Source organism: Portunus trituberculatus, chromosome 37, assembly GCF_017591435.1.
Source record: "Portunus trituberculatus isolate SZX2019 chromosome 37, ASM1759143v1, whole genome shotgun sequence".
Taxonomy (NCBI): Eukaryota; Metazoa; Arthropoda; class Malacostraca; order Decapoda; family Portunidae; genus Portunus; species Portunus trituberculatus.
The window spans coordinates 157,102-180,000 of record NC_059291.1 but is presented as its reverse complement, the minus strand read 5'-3'; the positions used below and the strand labels follow the sequence as shown (position 1 = coordinate 180,000).

General features: G+C 41.5%; 1 protein-coding gene across 5 annotated transcripts in view; it reads left to right on the top strand.

Moving 5' to 3' along the window:
• The window catches only part of LOC123513884 (5'-nucleotidase-like), a 55,749-nt gene that overhangs the window by 16,323 nt on the left and 16,527 nt on the right, over window positions 1–22,899 (top strand). For 2 of the 5 annotated variants that reach the window (XM_045271336.1, XM_045271342.1), the window contains exon 1: window positions 19,251–19,496. The exons of 1 other annotated variant lie outside the window; for it this stretch is intronic. In XM_045271336.1, the coding sequence (XP_045127271.1) occupies window positions 19,455–19,496 (42 nt within the window). In that variant the 5' untranslated portion in view covers window positions 19,251–19,454. Of the gene's footprint in view, window positions 1–19,238; window positions 19,497–22,899 lie in introns of those variants that run through there. 2 more of the 5 variants (XM_045271341.1, XM_045271338.1) reach the window with 2 other exon arrangements.

Here is a 22,899-nt window from a genome sequence, read left to right as displayed (position 1 = left end):
ACACACACACACACACACACACACACACACACACACACACACACACACACACACACACACACACACGGCAAAGAATGAAAGCGTTGACAGTTCCACGGCAGGATAAGCCAGGTCGGGGACAAGCGGCGGGACAGGCAGAGAGAGAGAGAGAGAGAGAGAGAGAGAGAGAGAGAGAGAGAGAGAGAGAGAGAAAGGGAGATGGGAAGAGGGGGTTTGCTGCCAAGGTAGATTTGTGTTGCTTTGTAATGGAGACACCAGGAGAAGGCACGTGGGTAATTTATCTATATATATGTATTGAGGCGGCAGTACGGGACCGGAGGTTTGGTTCAGTCACTCCGCGGTCGGGTTAGAAGAATACTGCTACCGTGTTCCCTGTGCATGGTAAAGGCTAGGATAGGACGCTAAGCCTGAGAGGACACTGAGAACCTTCTTAGAGCGAGATAGGGTGCGGCGTTTTATCTTCGCAACTCCTATTTAAATAATGAAAATTTTCAGACTGACACAGAGCTAAAAGAATAAAACAATAAAAAAAAGTGTTCCTACCTTTATCTTATCTTGTTTATTCTTTTTATTTCTTTCATTTCCTGCATCCATCGTAATACACCTAACCGATACGGAGATATCAGGCCGGTATATAAATAGACAATCTTTCTCGCTGTTTTCTAACTTTACAATACGAGCTTTGCCCAACCTTACAAGTACACACGCTTTTCTTGAGAACTTAAGAGCATAGTAAGATAGCAACGCCTCTGTGTCATTTTTAAGCAAGTATTTTTCACCATTGTCCTGTCTCTCTCTCTGTGTGTGTGTGTGTGTGTGTGTGTGTGTGTGTGTGTGTGTGTGTGTGTGTGTGTTTCTGTCTTGTTCCTCTCCGTCTTTCGCCTTTCTTTATATAAATCCTCTTACGTTACCACACACGCATAACCATCGCATGTTACTTCCTCGTTCTGAAACCTGCTTCTTTTGGCATTCACTGAACCCTGCCTGGAATTTCTCTTTTATTGCTTTTGGTGAATGAACAAGTAAATAAATAAGAGAAGGGATCAGATACCTTACATTCCCCAAACAAACTTTATCGACCCTGAAATTCCCTCATGCATTGCCAGCTGGAGAAACACTGATGGTGATCCGCAACTATTTATTTATGTGGCTGTGGTGTCTGTTGATCTATTTATGCCCCGTGAGTGCTGAGGGTTGCGTCTCTGCATTCCCAGACTACCTGCCTGGTTTTCCTTCATCCCATTCACAGCGGCTCATTGGACGCGCTTCTCCACCTCAGCCAAGTAGCAGCTCGCGTCTTTAGAACTGATCTCATTGGTGCTACAGGAGAGCAGCGGTCGCGTCCTCCTCTGGCTGTCCTTTAATGTCACACGTTCCGTCGAAGGTTCGATAATATTTTATGGTAAACATTCATTATTGGAGATCATCGTACGTTTTTTACACGGCAAAACGTACCTAACATTTTTTGGGGAATAAGAGGAGGAGGAGAGGGCGGTGGGAGCGAGGCTGTAATGGATAGCAGAAGTGTGTGTGTGTGTGTGTGTGTGTGTGTGTGTGTGTGTGTGTGTGTGTGTGTGTGTGTGTGTGTGTGTGTGTGTGTCTTTAAGAGTATTCGAGTGTACACCATTTTTTTATTATTATTTTTTTACCATGTATGCTTTTCACGGGAATGTTTTGGGCTTATGGAAGTAATTTTTTGGTTACCACCTATCTAAGTCCACCCGCTAAGGAATCGCTACCCGAAGTTAAGGAAGCCCTTGCTACACTCTTATCAAGTGTACGATTTGATGTGAGACCATTAGTTTATTCATTTATATATTTATTTGTTTAACTATAAATAGAAAAATAAAATTTCTTTCTTTCCTTCTCTTCCTTTCTTTCTTTTCTTTCACTTTCTCCATCAATTTATTTATGTATATGCTCTTAGATTTTGAAAAGATTGATAAAATCTAAAGAAAAAAGAAAGGAAAGAAGAAAGAGGAAGAAGAGAGACGCAGAGGGAAGCCTTTTCAATTTGCTGCTTCCCAAACCCGAGAAAAATTCCAAGAAAGCGAGACAGAAGATGTATTCTTTTAAGAGGGAGGTATCGAGGCATTTGCTCCATAATTTTGGCTGACGCTTTTCCACTTTTTAGAGAGCCAGCACTCAAGTGGGCCTTTCTTTTTAATCTTTTTTTTTTTTTTTTGCCCTTGGCTGGCCCTCTTCCCTACATTAAAAATAAGAGATTAATTTAATTCCAGAGGTGTCTTGAAACAGCTGAAGCGGTGGTGGTCGGTGAGAATTGCGTCATCCCTCTCACTTTTTACCACCTCTCCCTTCCTCTCCCTCTCTCTTCCTCCCTCTCTCCCTCCGCCAGTCCATAGTAATGTCCTCTTCCTTCATTCCTTCCTCCTTCATACCCTTCCCATCACCCCTCAAACATTACTCCTTACTTTTCTCCATCCTTCAGTTTCCCTTCATTACACGGGCTCCTATTCCTCCTTCCTTTCTCGTCCCTCCCTCCACTCTTTCCTTCCCTACTTCCATCCCTCCCTCCCTCGCAGTCTTGTATTGTCTCTCATCGTCACACATCTCTCTCTCTCTCTCTCTCTCTCTCTCTCTCTCTCTCTCTCTCTGGCTGCTATCCTCGCCTCTCTCCTCTCCCTCTCTCTCTCTCTCTCTCCAATAATCATGCCTCTTCCTTTCTCCAACTTCCTCCTACGCATCGCTTTTCTAATTTCCTTTTTCTCTTTCTTTCCTCTTCCTCTTCCTTTTCCGTTTCCTGTACCCATTTTTATTACTTCTTTACTTCTTCTCCTCTTTCTCCTTCCCTCCCATTTCTTCACCTTCTGCCACCCCCCCCCCCTCCTCTTGTCATGCTGCAGTGCGCTTTATCTTCCCTCCCCTTCCCTATCCTCCTCCTCCTCCTCCTCCTCCTCCTCCTCCTCCTCCTCCTCCTCCTCCTTGCTTTTCCTCCCGTGCTATTAGTCTTCCCTCCCTGGTTCTCCCATCGCCCTGACCTTGTCTCCCCTCGTTCTCCTCCATTCATCTTCGCCCACGGGTTCATTTCTTATATCCCGTCTTGCTTGTTCGCCTCGTCTCTTCTTCCTTGAGTGTTTCTCTGCTCCTCTCTTCTTGTTTCTCCTTGCTTTCTGTTCTTCGTGTAATCTTTCCGTTCATATCTTAGCGCTTATCGTTTTTTTTTTCTGGTTTTATCTTCTCTTTCTTTTGTCTTAATTTTTCTTTTTTGTGTGTGTGTGTTTATTGCTCCTCTCTCTCTCTCTCTCTCTCTCTCTCTCTCTCTCTCTCTCTCTCTCTCTCTCTCTCTCTCTCTCTGTTTTACTTCTCTAAATTTATTCTACTACTACTACTACTACTACTACTACTACTACTACTGTTGTTGTTGTTGTTGTTGCTCTTGTTTTTGTTGTTATTGTTGTTGTAGAAGCTGCGGCTGTTGCTGCTGCTGTTATTGTTGTTTTGTTTTGTTATTATTATTATTATTATTATTATTATTATTATTATTATTATTATTATTATTATTATTATCTTATTATTTTTTTTTTTTATAGTTTAGTTCACCCGAAGACAGTGTAGAAAAATATGATAATAGGAATAGGATATAGATCAATTAATCAACAAATTAATATATAAACAACCAAACAAGACGATAAACAAATTAATATACTCGGTGTAAAAAAACTGATAGCATAAACAAACTGGACATACGGAATTTATATAGATTTGTTTTGAAGAATCGATAGTTTTCATTAAGTAAATAGATAAACAGATAGATAAACAAATAAATATACTCAGTGTAAAAAGAACTGATAGCATACACAAATTAGACACATGGAATTTATATAAGTGTGTTTTCTTCCCTGCAATATTGGTGACCACTTCTGTTGATTGGCTTAATGGTTCGCAGCGAGGCGTCGAATCGTTACGAGTCGATGCTTCGCTCACTGGAATTGGCCTGGCCGGGGTGAGGCTGTAAATTAGTGAGTGGGCGGCAGGAAGTGGGAAGTGTAATGATGGGGAGGAAAGCAGCCCTGTACACCTACCACTTGTCGTTTTTTTTTTTTTTTTTTTTTTTTTTTTTTTCGTTGTGTTATGGTCAAGTTTGTCTGTTCATCATTTTTTTTGTATCACATAGTAAGTAGATAGTCATCTCTCTCTCTCTCTCTCTCTCTCTCTCTCTCTCTCTCTCTCTCTCTCTCTCTCTCTCTCTCTCTCTCTCTCTCTCTGAAGCAACACAATAGCAAGCATTTTTTACTTTATTTTCATCTCTACCAGCATCCGTCATTTTTACTTTACACACACACACTACCAGCACACACACACACACACACACACACACACACACACACACACACACACACACCTATAGACACACGAACACGCACACACCATCACGTACACGAAATCCAAGCATTAGTAGCCCGCTTCATCTGTGTCGCACCTGCCGAGAGGAGAGGATAGGGTAGCAAGGGTTGGCTGGCTGACTTGGGTGCGTTGGCTGGGTGACAAGCAATCCTCCTCACCCTTACTACGCCGCCAACACACCCCTGCGTCCGACCACCACGCCCACCACTCTGCCACCTGTATGCACGACCTTCACTACCACCTGGGAGATGATGATGACCAGGAGGAGGAAGAGGAAGAGGAGGATAAGAGAGGAATGAAAAAGAAATACAAAAATTATGATAATATTATTGCAATGCTGAATTCGTCGTAGCTTATGTGACTAGTTTTTTGAAGAATGGTGTAAACATGATGATGATGACGAGGAAGAAGAGGATGAAGATGTATAAAAAGACCACAAAACAAAAGCAAATCATCACCACTATTGTGTCTCCCGAGACTAATATTTGGAGCACTACCGTAAACAAAGAAAAATCTCAGTAATGTAACTCCCTCTTGGGACAGAACAGATGCTAACAGTGAGAGACATCTGATGGCAAACAACTTGACTAGCTTTACGGTCATGCTAGAATAGTCTGACTACATTAGTCCTGTTTAGAATGAGAGACGTGGAATAGTATAGAGACAAGAGACTGCCGTGGGAGACAAAGAAAAAGAGGAGAAGGAGGACAAGGGATTAGTAGAATAGTAAGAGCTCTACTGGACTGGGAGGACAAAGGAAAAAAGAGGAGGAGGACGGCGAAGACCCTTAAGGGAAACATCATCATCATATATCACCCATCAGCTCACATGACAGACGCAGCGTGCCCTTAGCTCTGTTTGATGGCCGTTGTGGCGGTGTAGTCTTGCGCATACCTGTGAAAACCTGATGTGACACTCGCTGGTGGAGGAGCGTGGACAGACAGGCAGACAATATGAACGAATGAATAAGGCAAAGGTTTAGGCGAAGTGTTGATAGGCACGAATAGGTATTGTTCAAGTGGATGCCAGATAAAAGCAGACTTGTATTTGGTAATTAGACTATTTAATCAGACCACATTTCTCGAACTATGCGGGAGAAATTAATTTACTACAGTACAGAAGAATTCGAATATAAAGGGAGTAAGAAAAAGCTATGTTAAAGATAATTAGGACCTGTACCTACATGGTAGAGTATTACCAATTTCAGTATAGAGCCAAATTTTAAAGGGAAAAGATATATAGCTAGTTACAGAAAAGAAAAACGAATATATAAACGGAAAAAAACCCTGCAGTATTAAAAAAAAAAAAATAAGGAAATACATATACGAAAGAGAAAGACATAACTAATTACAAGAAGAATAAAAGCTTAACAGAAGAAAAGAAACTAAGGAACAGAAGAAAAAAAAACAAGAATATAAACTAGGAAAATAAAGTGTTGAGGAATTAGGAACTGTATATGAAAGAATGAGGCGTGAAATGCAGTGAGTCATAATGGTGGTGGTGGTGGTGGTGATGATGATGGCTGGTGGTGGTGATGATGGTGGTTGGTGGTGGTGGTGAGTGCAGCGTGAAGGGAGGAGAGGAGGAACAGCAGCAACCTTCTATAGGCGAGACTGAATGATGGTGGTTGTGGTGGTGGTGGTTAGTGCAGCGTGAAGGGAGAAAGAGAAGAAGGGAGAGGAAGAGACACCATTATCTGAAGGTGGTGGTGGTGGTGGTGGTGGTGGTGATGGTGGTGGTGGTGGTGCTTAGTGCAGTGTGAAAGCAGAAAGAGAAGAAGGGAGAGGAAGAGACACCATTATCTGAAGGTGGTGGTGGTGGTGGTGATTAGCGCAGTGTGAAGGGAGAAAGAGAAGAAGGGAGAGGAAGAGACACCATTATCTGAAGGTGGTGGTGGTGGTGGTGATTAGCGCAGTGTGAAGGGAGAAAGAGAAGAAAGGAAGAGAAAGAGACACCATTATCTGAAGGTGGTGGTGGTGGTGGTGATTAGCGCAGTGTGAAAGGAGAAAGGAAGAGAAAGAGACACCATTATCTGAAGGCGAGGCAGAAGGGGAACCACGAAGGGGGAACTAATCGGGAGGTAAGATACGATACAATCCTCGTCGGTCTGGCAGAGAAGAACCATTAAACCATTATAGATTCACCATTACAGCAGCCGCTAATTACTAGAGTGAACAAATGATCCAATAGAGGAGCCATTATAATCTCGAATAGCCTGGCAGTGGCAATTGATGTGTGGGGATTATGTAACTGGTGAGGAAGCGCTTCGTCGGATGGTAATTATGATGATGATTAATGACTTGTCTGTAGTTTGATTGATTTTATCCGTCCGTGCTGAAAGTTTAGAAAAAAAAAAGGGAAAAGAAAATGTATATATTGTTGAAGGTTATTGGAATGTTAGAGAGAGAGAGAGAGAGAGAGAGAGAGAGAGAGAGAGAGAGAGAGAGAGAGAGATATGACAGATGGACAAACATACAGACAATACTAGTCGAACAAGCAAACAGAGAGAGCCATTAAAGTCGGAACGAACAAATATACAAATGAAGACAGTAATACACAAATAAAAGCTGAACAAAGTGACCGAAAAAGATACGCGCAAATAAGAAAAGAAAGACACAAACAGACGGACGGGTCGAGGGTAGCGGGAGGGAGAGGGAGACAGACAGACAAAGAGAGACGTGAGAATGGGATATTGAGTTAAAGCCTCGGAACAATTGGCTCTCCCACCACGACTATTCTTTAAGGCCACAAAGACGATTAGCCGAACTCTCAAGACTATTTCTGCTGTTAGTAATGTAAAAATCAAGTTAATCTCTCGCTAGAACCATACGAATACCTTTAGAACCTTGTGCAGCGTCCAACTCTGGTAAACTCAAGAACTCCCTGCCTGTGTCTGTATTTCCATCTTCCTAAGACTTAACTTCTTTTAAGTGTCGAGACATTTGTACCTGAATTTTGACTGATTCTTTTGATTCTTTTGTGGAGACTGCAGTTTAAGTGGGCCTTTTTTTTCTAGTATTCATTTTTTTTTTTTTTTGCCCTTGGTAGTTACATAAGAAAAAAAAACTAGAGCCTTTTTGGAAGTGGTGTTCCCAAAATTATTCATCGAGTCAGTGGCGCTGATAAATCTCTTCCTAATGTCTCCCTCTCCTTGGCTTTCCCTCTCTTTATATAAACTGACGGACTTCCTCTGTTTTCTTCCCTCCATCCAGAGTGTTAAGTTCGTATCAGAAACACTTTCTCTCTCTCTCTCTCTCTCTCTCTCTCTCTCTCTCTCTCTCTCTCTCTCACGACTATATTTGAATGCCACAGAGATGATAAGCCATATTCCTAATACTGTTTCTCCCTTTAATAACGTAGAAATCTTGTTAATCTGTCACTGGAACCTTAAAAATACCAGTCAAAACTCGTGTAACTTCACCTGGAGGCTTTGGAAAGTGTGAAGGTGCGGCGTTGCGGTGATTCACAATATGCTCTTAAGCGTGGACAAAAGCAGAAGGAAATGAAGCGTCGTTTTCTATGGTGAAATCTGGTTTTCTCTCCTGTGGACGCCAGAGAGAGAGAGAGAGAGAGAGAGAGAGAGAGAGAGAGAGAGAGTGTTTTCACGATGTATGCTCAGACAGAATCTCTGGAAGCTTGTAGGGGCTCAAGTCTCAGAATGGAGGTGTCTAGACAGCTCGAGGACAACTTATTCTGACCTCCTGACACATTTTTTTTTTCTTCATAACTTACCTGTCTTTTTTCTATTTTTTGTTGTGTTGCTTGAGTGGTCGGTAGGTTGGTTAGTTTGTTGTTGTTCCTCTTTTTTCCTTCTTTTTTTTTTCTTCTTCGTCACCGTCTTCTTGCTTTCCGTTTTGTTCTTCTCCTTTCACTTCTTGTTCCTTCGAGTTTTGACTGTTGTTGATGTTGCTGCTGCTGTTGTTATTAGTCTTGTTTCTGTTTCCTCGTCCTCGTCCACCTCCTCTTCTTTTTCCTTTTCCTCTTTCTCATCCTCTTCCTCTTCCTCTTCCTCTTCCGCTTCCTCTTCCTCTTCCTCCTCCCTGACCTAGCATATCATTTTACCTACTCGTTAAAAAGATGCCTCACAACTTCCTTCTTGTTTTCTCCCGGCAGGTAACACCCATCACTCGTTTGCTCAGGTGTATCGCGTGCCTGCCTGCCTGCCTGCCTGTGTGTGTGTGTGTGTAATTCACTGTTTGATCTGCTGCAGTCTCTGACGAGACAGCCAGACGTTACCCTACGGAACGAGCTCAGAGCTCATTATTTCCGATCTTGGGATAGGTCTGAGACCAGGCATACACCACACACCGGGACAACAAGGTCACAACTCCTCGATTTACATCCCGTACCTACTCACTGCTACGTGAACAGGGGCTACACGTGAAAGGAGACACACCCAAATATCTCCACCCGGTCGGGGAATCGAACCCCGGTCCTCTGGCTTGTGAAGCCAGCGCTCTAACCACTGAGCTACCGGGCCGTGTATTATGTGTGTGTGTGTGTGTTTGTGTGTGTGTGGAAGGTTTTGCAGCTTTCAACACGCACATGCCAGCACACTACCACCATCACCACCACCAAGTCACGTGATCTCTGCTAGTCTGAGATACATGACTTCGTGTCTCTTCTATGATGGTGGTGACGGACTGGTAGTGGGAGAGAGAGAGAGAGAGAGAGAGAGAGAGAGGGGGTGGTGATACTGTGGGCTCGTATTCTGAAACACTCCTTCGCCGTTACCTCCATTATTGCAAGAGATCTTAGTTGATGCTGCGATGGGTTTTTAAAGATATTTGTACGGTTCAAGTGACAGGTTAGCAAAACATCTATATTATCAACAAGAAAAACGCATGGGAAAAACTTGCTAATAATTTGTGGCCTTTGAAAACAGTCGCGGTAAGGGAGTGAAGTGTTTACTGTATGCGGCCCCTGCTAGTGGTGGTGGTGATGGTTGTGGGTATATAGAAGGTCGTGGGGATGGTGAATAGTGATGAGTGATAATGGCCAGCAATATTGCACCACTGAACTTTTGTCAACTAAACTTCATTCCTACACACCACACAGTAATTATATTTTTCTCGCATGTCGTCCGAGAAGGGAAGTAATGGTGTCGGTTGATACGAGAGGGAAGGGTGTACGTGTAAGTGTAGCGCGTCACTTCCACACACGGAACTTAGGCTACACTAAGCTACACTCCTATGCGCTATTATTTTCTCCTCTCCTTATAGTCCAACTGTGTAGAAGAAACATAAAGGTGACAGGTGATGAAGGAAATGTAGCATGTGACTTTTATATGCAAAAAGTTATCCTTACTAAACTTCATTCCTAGACGCAACTCTCTTATTCTTCTACTTTCCTTCACCCAGCTGTCTGCAAGATAGATAATGGTGACAGGTGATAGGAAAAGGAAGTGTATCGTATAACTTCTATGTAAGAACTATTTATCTCATCTATTCGCATTTTTATACACAATTATATTATTTCATCATTTCCTTCACCCCAATTGTGAATCATAAAAGCCTTAGGGATGACAATTGATGGGAGAAAAAGGGGGTATAGCGAGAACTGTCTTCTACTCAACTGTATTTTCATGCACAGCTGTCTGATTTTCGTTCTTTTCTTCATCTTAACCGTCTACAAAAAGATAGTAGCGACAGGCGATGTGGAAAGAGGAAGGTTATAATGCGTCACTTTACTAAACATCGTTTCTATACATAACCATCTTAATTTCCTCTTTCCCTGTCATTCCAACTCCCTTTAATGAAAGAAGGCAATGGCGACGGTGGTGGGAAAGAAAAGGGAAGGGTATTGCGTGTCACTTCCACACACGAGAAGAAAAGAAAAAAGAAAAAGAAAAAGGCAGGCAAAAAGCAAGGTACTCATCATCGGGTCGGCCAACGCACAACAACACGGCGTCCCGTCATCACCAGTCACACCAGCGCTACAAAAAGCCTAGCGGTGGACAACATTCTCATCAGCCTGGCACGTTTTCCTTCGACCTTTTCTTCAGTTTTTCTTTGGAATCTCTCTCTCTCTCTCTCTCTCTCTCTCTCTCTCTCTCTCTCTCTCTCTCTCTCTCTCTCTCTCTCTCTCTCTCTCTCTCTTTCTACGCAGGTCAATACTCCCCTTTGGAAATCTGGCGGTCTCGTTTTCTTCCCTATTTATATTTGCACTCGTCATCGGTCTATTTGCACTCAAATAATACGTTGTTGATTGCTGACGTGCTTTTGATGTGATAATTTTGATTTGCAATCTGCGTGATGGAATGAGAGCGGGAGAAGTAAAGAACATCTATCTTCATCTGGTTTCCACAACACCGTCGTTCTGCTACAAACGCAAAAATTAGCAGTTACCATTCGTCTTACTACGCATGCTTCGTGACTTGTGAGCTGCCACACATATGCAGTGTTGGAAATGCTAACTTTTTTGCACGGATGAAGTTATGCACGTGACAGTTACTCACTACATACTACCATGGAAATAGTTACGTGGAGTTTGATGTTCTGAATGAAAGTTAACATGTACTAATCACGTTACAATAGGCGACAAATACGAACCGCCGGAAAACACCCAAGGAGAAAATGAGAAAGTAAAATAGACCGCGTGTTTTCATAGCCACGTCCTCCAGCTGAGTCTCGCAGCCTCCCCACGGCCAGCAGGCATCAGCAGACCTTGAGCTGCCTCGCCATCCGTCACTCAGTCGGACCTCAGTATACTTCCAGCCGTGACTGTGCGAGGGCAGGGAGGCAGGACCGCAATACAGAGACAGACACACCACCTTGGCACCGAGCTTGGTGATTATCGAAAAGTTGGCGCGCTTTAATACATACGCCATTCCTGAGTGAATAGCTGGTTTGATACATTTTTAGGACCAGGAATAGCTTTTATGTTACACACTAAGACAGATTGTGTGTATGAATACTTAAATTACATCATATTGTGGTGGACATTAGTATCATCAGTGTTACTAAACAGGGTTAATTAGAATAAAGTCACCATTACGTATTTTCCGAACTTTGCACTTTCTTTCGTATTCAGAGTCGTTGAAATGTGTACAAAGATAAAAACCAGTCGGTAATTTTTCACAGTTTGGTGCACCAGTGAAAAGTTGTCTGTGGCGGCCAGTCAGAAGTCATTAGTGAGAGTTTTCAAGGTTTGAATTAATGTTCACGCCCGACGTAGGTTGTGTAAGATTGTCAAAATAATGTTACAGGATGTTTAGCTCGATCAAAGTCACGACTCATATCGTGTAAGTTAGCTGAAACAAATATACAAAACCAGTCGAAAGTCATGTAATAGATCCGTACAAAACTAATAGATATAAAAGTCAATCCGTGGATAAACGAGCGAAGCGAAGAAAAGACAAAGTTTGAGGAAAGCGATGAAAACACTTACACAGAGAAAAGTTAGTGCGATAATTTAGTTTGTTAACATCACACAAGATTAATTTGTCATTGTATAGCTGATTATCTTTCCCAGTATGTAAACTCAAATCGAATTGTGTACAAACAGTCGAATCTCTGCTCAAACAAACGACTAACTAAACAGGAAGAGGAGAACGAAAACACAACAAACAACTCTGCACCGCGTCTACCGCCACTCTTGTTTTGGCGGCTTGTCCCCATAACAATCATTGACGCACGGCTGCATACCTCAATGGAGCGTGTTTGGTAGGAAGAGTATTGATAAGGAAAGCACGTCAGATCAAAATTACCTGCGGATATAAATTTGATATATAGTTGGATGAATAAGAGAGAGAGAGAGGTAGAGGGGAGGAATGAACGCTGAGAATGGGAATAACGGAGGAGGGAATTGACAAGAATGCGAGTAACTTTAACACTTTAGAAAGCTTAGCGTAAAGATAAAAGATAAATGTCGGGTATTCCTAAACACTTTGTTGTCTCATCTCTTGCATTTAAATGGTTGTTGCGAAAGGGGATTGGGATTTTGAAGATGTTTTCGTAATGCATGTGGTAGTTTGGCGAGAATTCTGTATTGTCAGTAAGAAAAAAAAAAAAACATCAGTAAGAACATAACAATTTGTCTCAGTCGCCTTTGAAGAGTGGTCATGATGAGAGAAATAAGTCGTTTAACTCTTTCACAGCCATACCTTTCCCCATAATCATCTACAACCATTTAAAGACTTTCTGTATTGTCTATAGTTTCTCAAAGAGTTCTAAACCATGAAAAAAGTAAAATAAAATTACTCTTATGTTCTCTTTTTCTTATTTTTTATATGCAACTTTGCAAAAACTCTGAAGGTTAACTTATAACGACGGACTGTATCAGTAAAAGAGTTCAAAATACAAACTAATGTACAAATCAGTAAATTAATATAATATTTCGTTGATGGTTTTGTGTGTGTGTGTGTGTGTGTGTGTGTGTGTGTGTGTGTGTGTGTGTGTGTGTGTGTGTGTGTAATTCACCTCGGTCGCCTGCTGGTCACCCAGCCAGTCTTCCCCATTACGGAGCGAGCTCAGAGCTCATAGACCGATCGTCGGGTAGGACTGAGACCACATCAACACACAACACACACCGGGAAAGCGAGGCCACAACCCCTCGAGTTACATCCTGTACCTATTTACTGCTAGATGAACAGGGGCCACACATTAAGAGGCTTGCCCATTTGCCTCGCCGCTTACCGGGGCTCGAACCCGGCCCTCTCGATTGTGAGTCGAGCGTGCTAACCACTACACTACGCGGTGTGTGTGTGTGTGTGTGTGTGTGTGTGTGTGTGTGTGTGTGTGTGTGTGTGTGTATTAGAAGGAAGCAACTGAAGCAAGAAACGACAATCAAACACCCATAAACATACCTTGCCTAACACCGTAACACGTGGTTATACTCTTTTAGCCCCTATTCAGAAACGCTTTGCTCTCTCACCGCGATTATTTTCCAAGGCTACAGAGGTGATTAACACACTTAGACAACTGATATGATAGCCCGCTTGTTTACTCGGTGCATTCTTGGCAAGAGGGTGCAGGATGGGGGACGAGGAGTGAAGGAAGGGAAAGCTGTTTAGGGTTATTCAGTACTCGTCCCTTTTTGTTCACCCCAGCACGAAGAAATGCTGTGTTTTTAGATGTTATTCTTCTTAATGATCTCACTAATAGGGTACTTTTTTTTCTTTTATCTCGCATTGAATGGCTGTTGTTAGACTTTTTTTCCTTTGTCGAGTTATAAGCCTGACTGGACCAAGATATATAAGGTAATTTTTTTTTTTTTTTTTTTTTTTTTTTGTAATCATGAAGACGTGTTAACACATCAATAATGTATAGCCATGAAAAGAAAAGCTTGATTCATTTTTCATATCGAATCAAAATTAAGAAAATAATAATATCAAGTTGAAATTCTTATCGTAAAGAATGTATTTTCAAACTTGTGTTATAAACTCAAATATCACATGGAATCACTTTACAATTAAATAAATAAATAGATAAATTTTTAAAAAGTTCACATGACACTTCTCACGTGATTATATACGTGGTGAGCTTAACTGCACTGTAAGACAATAGAGCTAGAACTGTACCAAGCCTATCTATTACATACCTTACCCGACTAACAAACCACATTCCCTCACCTCCACACACTCCTCCATGGGCAACACTTATCCCACAGAGCTTATCTAGGAGAGTGTGAGACTACATACCTTACCTGACCAACGAACCATATTCCCTCACTTTCACACACTCCTTGGACAACACTTATCACACAGAGCTTATCTAGGACAGTGTGAGACTATCTGATACACTGTAAGAAGGTAAAATGTCTCTCTTAACAAATGCGAACGTATTAATATTACGCCCATACTATTTTGTCTCCTAAATGAAGGACCTTTGCTTTGTGGAGACGAGCTACGTACCACGTGGTTCTATTCGAAGTGCGTATTCAGAAACGCTTTGGTCTCTCATCACAAATACTCCCATAGGCTACAGTTAGACTCGTTCTCTTGTATTTTTCCTCTTGATAATGTGGAAAATCTTGTTGATATCTCACTAGAACCATAAAACGATAATAATAATAACCCATGTAACTTCTAATAGAGCCTTCGAGTTGCTGGCAGAGATGTTTCGGAATTTAGTCCAAATGTGTGAGAGGAGACTGTGGGAGAGGATTGGAGCGTAAGGAGAAAACGCAAGGCCAGGAGTAAGTGAAACTCTGGTGTTGCGGCTCTTCCACTGCAGGAGTCCTTGGGAATGAGTGTTTATGTACATAGCTAAGAAGATAGGTAAATAAACAGAGAGACGGACAGATAAATGAACTGATTAGGTATAGTTTAAAGATAATGTAGATAAAAACAGATGGATAGATTGACCGATAGATAAAGAACACCTATGAGAAGTTGAAAGGTGGGTAACTAGACAGGTAGATGAATAGAGACAGACAGATAGATAGATAGTTGAGAGAGAGAGATGTAGATATTTAGATAAAACATATAAGTACCCTGCATACTCAGTAGACTGAGTGATTAATAACAGATAAGTAGCCTACATACGTTAAGTAGATTGAGTGACTAATAAAGAACAATTGTGACATAGATTGAGTGATTAATAAAGAACAATTGTGAGAAGTTTAGATTCATGAATAGAAAGAGAAGCTGATAAACAAGTAGAGAGATATAAAAGGTACAGGTAAGAGAGAGAGAGAGAGAGAGAGAGAGAGAGAGAGAGAGAGAGAGAGAGAGAGAGATTCAGTTAAGGAAATATCTCCTGAATGAATCATCATCACCACAGTTTACTTTTGAAGATATCCTCGACCATCGCTGACTGAGACGACATAACGTGTTCCTCAGATCCTAAACAAACGAGGCGCTGCTAACTAAATACTCACATAAAGAATAGAAAGAAGGAAAAAAAATATATAACTTCCTGATAAGTTAATGAGTAATCGTGTGTGTGTGTGTGTGTGTGTGTGTGTGTGTGTGTGTGTGTGTGTGTGTGTGTGTGTGTGTGTGTGTGTGTAATGCGCTTTCGAAAATAATGTTCGTTTTTCCTCGTTAAGGCGCATATAGATGAGAAAAAAAACATTATTTTTGAAAGCGCATTCGAGTTTTTGATAATGTATCTAGATGCGGCTTAACGAGAAAATAATGCTCGTTTTTTTTTCTCGTTAAGGTGCATCTAGATACATTATTGAAAAACTGGAATGCGCTTTCCAAAATAATGTTCGCTTTTTCCTCATTAAGCCGCATCTAGATGCATTATTAAAAACTGGAATGCGCTTTCGAAAATAATGCTCGTGTTTTTCTATTAAGCCGCATTTATATACATATATATATATATATATATATATATATATATATATATATATATATATATATATATATATATATATATATATTATTTTCTGATCTATGCTTCCTCTCGTGACTCTTTTCCTTACCATCAAGCAACAACAACAACAATAACAATAATAATGATAATAATAATGATAACAACAACAATAATAATAATGATAGATAATCCTCAAAATAAAAGAGAAGTCACGTTTGAGCAAAGATGATAATACTCTATGATAACAATAGTAATAGTAATAATAATAATAATAATAATAATAGATAACAACTCTCTCTCTCTCTCTCTCTCTCTCTCTCTCTCTCTCTCTCTCTCTCTCTCTCTCTCTCTCTCTCTCTCTCTCTCTCTCTCTCTCTCTCTCTCTCTCTCTCTCTCTCTCTCTCTCTCTCTCTCTCTCTCTCTCTCTCTCTCTCTCTCTCTCTCTCTCTCTCTCTCTCTCTCTCTCTCTCTCTCTCTCTCTCTCTCTCTGTCTGTCTGTCTGTCTGTCTGTCTGTCTGGTGTGTGGTGGAGAGAGCGAAGATGAGGAAGCTGACTCAACCTTCACGCACTCTTTCACTCACACTCACACCTTCACTCACGGGTTTACATTTAGTCTACTTCCCGGGTATTTTTTATTTATTTTTTTATTTTATAATTCTTCGTGATATTTATGTTTTGCTTTTGCTTTCTCTTTTTCTTTCTTTTCTCTCCTTGATTGATTGTCTTTGATTTCCTTTCTTTTTTTTTCTGGTATTTGTGTCTCCTTCCTTTCCCTTTTTTTTCATTTCCTCCCATGTTTGGCCCTCATTTTTTCAGTTTTTCCTTGTTTTATTTTTATTACTATTTATTTTCTATTTTTTCCTCACTTCTCTCATTCATTCTTTTCCCTTCTTGCTATTAATTTATCAGTTTTTCTTCTTCTTCTTCTTCTTCTTCTTCTTCTTCTTCTTTCATCCTCTTCATACTATCTCCCTGTCAATCTCTTCTTTCCTTGTTATCTAATCATCAGTTTGTTTGTTTTTTTTTCCTCCATTCTTCTGTTTTGTCGTTCCCTCATTATCATCACCAATTTTCCACTTTCTTACTTTTCTTTTCTCTCCCATTCTTTCCTCCATCTCTCTTCTATTCTCTAGTCTTTAATTTTGAGCTCCTCCTTTTTCTCCTCCTCAGCCTTGAATTTCCCGTTATTCTCTCTTTCCTTCTTTTCCTGTCTTTCTTTACTGCCTCTATCTTAGTTTTAAGTGTATCTTTATCTCATAACAGCATTTGACTCTCCATTCATCGTTTTTTTCCTTACATTTGCCTGTCTTGTTTTCGCTCTATGGTCTTTAAATGCGGCTGTTCCCCTCCCACCTTCTCCAGACACGCTGCGTTTCGAAAGGACTGGAAATGTGTCACGTTCTGTCCTTGATATTTATGACTCACTGAGCAGCGGTGAGGAAGAAATTATTATTGTTGTCGAGACTTTCGTTCCGGATGATGGCGACAATAACACTACTACTACTACTACTACTAGTAGTAGTAGTAGTAGTAGTAGTAGTAGTAGTTTTATTCAGTTATAATTTCACCTTGACAAACAGACGTATAAACTACTACTACTACTGCTACTACTACTACTACTACTACTACTACTACTACTACTACTACTACTACTACTACTACTACTACTAATAATAATAATAATAATAATAATAATAATAATGATAATCATTATTCTACAACTACAACACACACACACACACACACACACACACACACACACACACACACACACACACACACACACACACACACACACACACAATCGAGAGGGCCGGGTTCGAGTCCCGGGAAGCGGCGAGGCAAATGGGCAAGCCTCTTAACCCCTTCAGTACTGGGCCACATTTTTACCTTGAGTATGATAAGATCATTTTATTGACATTAGGAAGGGTCTATCGAGGTCAGAAGATTAATGGCCACAGTCTTCACTATTTTAATTCCCCACATAAGTTTTTGAAGGTGTATAGAATCACCGAATAGTAGGCAGAATATATATATATATATATATATATATATATATATATATATATATATATATATATATATATATATATATATATATATATATATATATATGAAAACACGTCATGGTATTGAAGTTGTTCACCTAGCAGCAAGTAGGTACGGGATGTAATTCGAGGGGTTGTGGCTTCGCTTTCCCGGTGTGTGGAATGTGTTATGTGGTCTCAGTCCTACCCGAAGATCGGTCTATGAGCTCTGAGTTCGCTCTGTAATGGGGAAGACTGGCTGGGTGACCAGCAGACGACCGAGGTGAATTACACACATATTAACATGAAGCGATAAACCTCAACAGCAACAACAAGAGAGAGAGAGAGAGAGAGAGAGAGAGAGAGAGAGAGAGAGAGGGGATAATGGTGGGCGTGAATTCATAGTGACGTGAGCCCGGCAATTACTATTAGTCATGCCTCTTCACCCTTTGCTACACAATACGAGGAGGATACCGCCTGCCAAACTGACATACTAGATCGTGACTCGGGCCTCACAATACCAACACGCCTTCCTGAGTCGTTGCGGAGATGGTGTATGACGCGTCGAGGCGGTCCTTTCTCTCTCTCTCTCTCTCTCTCTCTCTCTCTCTCTCTCTCTCTCTCTCTCTCTCTCTTTCATTTTCTTTCTATTTTGGTTCTTGTAACTTTTTTTTGTTTGTTGTTTTTTTTTGTTTTTTTCCTTTATCAGTTAACTATTTTTTATTCGTACTTCGTTTTCCCTTTTATAATTTTTGTTTTTATTCCTGTCGTTCTTCTGTCATTTCTAGCATTCTCATTCATTACTTTCCTCTTCAGAGTTTTATTTTCTTCACTTCCAACTTTCATCATTCACACATTGTCTATTTTTAATCTTTTTTTTTTTCTCTCTCTCTCCTCTTGTCTTTCTTTTTACTCCTACGGTCACCAGGCAGACACAAGCACTCACAAGCGAAGTCACGAAGCAATAAATGAGTTTCTACAGCCGTGCCTTTCCCCCTATATACTTTACCCGGCTACCCTGAGTGTCGTACTGTAAGCGAAATCTGCCAACTCTCGTTCGTTGGACAGATCGTATCTCTTTCTACACCAGCTTTGTTTGTAATCTGCTGTATGTGGAGAAAAGCATGTTAATACAGCAGAACAAATACATGAAGTGACAATGAGCAGATGGCTGCGGTGGCAAGTGGCCAGTTACCGCTGACCGTCTGTCTGTCAGGTACAAACCTCTGTCCAAGGCGTCCACATCTCGCCTCCACTCCCCTTCTTGCGCTCGGCAGCGGCTGCTGCCCGATCGCTTCGCTGCCACATTCCGAGGCTCTGTGGCGCGTTACGTGTGTGTGTGTGTGTGTGTGTGTAATCATTGCTGAAAACCGAGGTCTCTAATGCGTCCTCCACAGTGCAGTAGGGCGTGATGTCTATCGGCACAGACAACCTCCCACGTGCTTAGAATGTGCAGGCGATGATGCAATATTTGAGGAGCTAGAACCACTTCAATATCCTACCTGTTCTTGCTGGGGCAAAAAAACAAACTTGTTTTTTTTCTATGATGAAGGAAGTACAGATAGCTACAGTTTAGCTCATTGATGTGTGTGTTGTTTGGTATGTGATTTGTTTCGTCGAGTGTGGTGTTATTTGAAACAGAACAAGTGCATGAGGACCATAACAGTGCTTCATTGTTGTGAAGGTGAAACAAAACTTTGTGTGCGGAACAAGTGTTTAGCGCATAGTGTTAAAGTGACTTAAGAACACGTCGTTTGAAGGTGGCTCGAGGAGATCCTGAGCGTGTACCGCGGCCACCATGGGTAACTCCGCCTCCAGGAACCGCCTTTGTCGGAATAAGGTGGGTACTGATGGGTACAAGGCTCCTCCATGTGGCAGCAGTATGGTGGAGAGGTGAAGTGCTTGACAGATACTCATAAACCACACTTAAATTCGAACATTATAATAGAAATGGAAGAATGTGACAGCATGTTTGGCTGTGTGTGACGGTTCACTGGTGTGGGAGGAGTACATCAAGGCCTGCTGGCATTTTCTTCCCAGGAGTTGGATAGAAGATGTGGGTCTTTAGTGTCACTTGGCTTGTAGGTCACCTTGCAGTGCCACCTCGTGCTGGCTAAGTACTGCAGGGTGAGGCTTACGCACGGAAAACATGTGTCAGTCTGAGTGGAGCGTTAACATCTACAGAGCCTAAGGGTGTAGAGTGAAGGCAAGTATATATATATATATATATATATATATATATATATATATATATATATATATATATATATATATATATATATATATATATATATATATATATATATATATATATATATATATATATATATATATATATATATATATATATATATATATATATATATATATATATATATATATATATGTGTGTGTGTGTGTGTGTGTGTGTGTGTGTATGTATGTGTGTGTGTTTGAAAATATTTTATGGATGTTGAAGATATGAATCCCTCAACAAGAACTCAATCATAAGATCCATGATCGGAGCATTAACATTGTGGGAGTACCGGAAAAAAAGAAAGAAAAAGAAAAAGAAAAACAGCAGCAGTCTGACACCATTCGAGTTGAGCGTACCGGGTCTGAGGAAGGAAACCATACTTGCCATAGCGAGACTATCACTTGTTCAGGATAAATTCTCCCTCCATACTCGTAGCACGTGTCAGGAGTAGAGTCGTATCGCTCAGGCCAAGCGTTGAAATGCCAGGATGGAAAAAAAAAAAAAGTTGCCACATTGAGTGAACAGAACTTCATTCCTTCTTGGTGTGTGGGTGTGAAATGACGTAACCTCGCATCACCAGACACGCTGAGAGGAAGACGGCGATGCGATGCGATGCTAGGTGGCGGACCTGCCTTGGCTTCAGTACTCAGCTACAACACAAGGTACTCCTCAAGATTGATGTCGCACCACATAGACCTTAACTCCATCACCACGTCTTATATGAATTTCCACGCCATGGCCGTAAACGTTTTTGTCAACGAGGGAAACTCCACCGACCTTCCTGTCTGCCTCCCCAACCGCTTCTCACCAAGCAGCAGCCCAGCTCGTGGCCCGGGCTCGTTGGCACTGAACCCTGTGACTCCCCCCCTCCTCCAATAGCCCAACGGTATGGACCGTGAACTCTTTTCAACCTTGAACCACCTGCCTGGCCTCCTGTCACCACCAGGAGAGATACGAAGATCGTGCACCAAGGTACGTGGTGGAGGATTTCCCGGCCCAGACATCGTTCCCTGAATCACGTGCACTGAGCTTCCCTAATAGAAAATACTGATACTGCCGGGCACAGGCGCTGCTGCCCCTGAGACTTCCTTGTGCCATATAACGGTGACCCCTGACGGCGCCTGATAGGTGAATGACATGTTCTCCATACACATAAAAAAAAAAGAAAGAAAAGAAAAATATAAGCGTGTGTAGGTATGTATTCATGTGTGTGTGTGTGTGTTGGTCGGTATGTGGCGGAGCGCCTTTAATCTGACCTTGAAGGTAGGTGACTGTGAGCGGATCAGTATATTGTAGTAGGGTAGGCACGATCGCGGTGGTCACCATTAAAAAGTGAAGTTTAAACCCACCACCAGGATACTGAATGGGAGAACTCTGTCACGGAAAAAATTAAAAATGTCAACTAAAAACCTCATGAATATTTATTTAGAGCCAGCATGCCACACTTCATACCGTTTATGAACTTTACTTTTACCTGCCTGCCACTAAGGTTGCCCCTTTACTTTATTTGTTCCTCTCCATCAAACCATATTCAATTATCACTCCAGTCCATCGCTGTGTGGCTGTATCAAATGGCATCAAATGATATTTCGTGATTAGTTTTGATCCTCCGCAAAAAGAAACTCTGACATGGAGAATTATACGGAAGATGCTGTAACACTGACCACACTGCTGCCTCTCAGTGGAATGTTTGCATGAGAAATACTGTAAGTGATATATATCGTGCGAAAAGATTGCTCCTGCTGTAGTAAATGCCTCGCTACCTCCCGTTATAATCTCTGTCTCTCTCTCTCTCTCTCTCTCTCTCTCTCTCTCTCTCTCTCTCTCTCTCTCTCTCTCTCTTGTGTATGTATAATTTACCATCCCCCTCGAGAAGAGAAGTTGGAGTTCTTAGTAGTCCGATCTACTGATAAAGGTGACATCTTTCACATGCACACCACACACACCATCCTCTTGCTCAGGAAGGACAGTTACTGCTTATCCAATAGAGGAAATACTCTTAACGAAAGGATGGCGTGAATCTGGCCAGAATGGAGGAATACGTCCGATTGACCAGCTAAAGTTGACGTTAACACACATGCCTTTAAGTTTGATGGCTTCATGTGCAACCAAACGTAATGCTAGCTATATTTGCAGTGAAGTGAAGCAGCTTGGTGACCACTGATGTAGTCTCAGTGGAAACTATAATGGTGAAACATTCAGCAATAGTTTACGCCTGTGTACAACGCGGGTTTCTATAATCCACTCAATCACCATACATGTACTGTACTTGTCTATCACGTCTATGCTTTGATTCCAAGCTCACCATTTTCCGTTTGCCACTTAACCAACAAAACATAGTCGGATTCCATAGTCAACCTCGGCCGCTAATCTTGGTTTGGGAGCATAGCAATGATTGGAAGCAGTGAGGCCAACGAGTATACTAGTTGAGTGAGGCAGTCTTGGGGGAGGTGTGAAGCTAGTATCGAAAATTGTTCCGAACACATGTCGAAAAAAGATTCAGTCGTCTCATGATCAGTCATTTGCTCGGTTTCTTGACAAGAGGCAAGGCATTGCGTGTGGCTTTAATCTCTTGCCATGCTCGCTTCCTTCTCTCAAACAGGTATTCTTCAGGAGGACAGTTGTGTGTATTATGAATAATGAACTCGCTCAATGGGTCGCTACTTGGTTGAGGGATGCTGTCCGTTGAGTACCTTTTAGCGTCCTGCAGAACGGCGGGTGTCCTCAGCTGGTAGTTATTTCACGCTGCTACACATCCTGGAAATATTTCATAGTGTCTTTTTTTTTTTTTTTTTTTTTTTTCGTTTTGCATTTGGAAGAAGACAAAGGAAGTTTTGAATTTGGATAAGTGGGAATAATAACATACAATATACTGTTTGATTAGCCTGTTAAATTATGAGAAACTTGTGTTGCTGTGGACGGTGGATAGGGAGGAGGGGGTTTGGTGGAGCGTGACCGTGGAGGACTGGCACAAAGCTCCGAAATAAAAACAGCCTGACAGAATTCC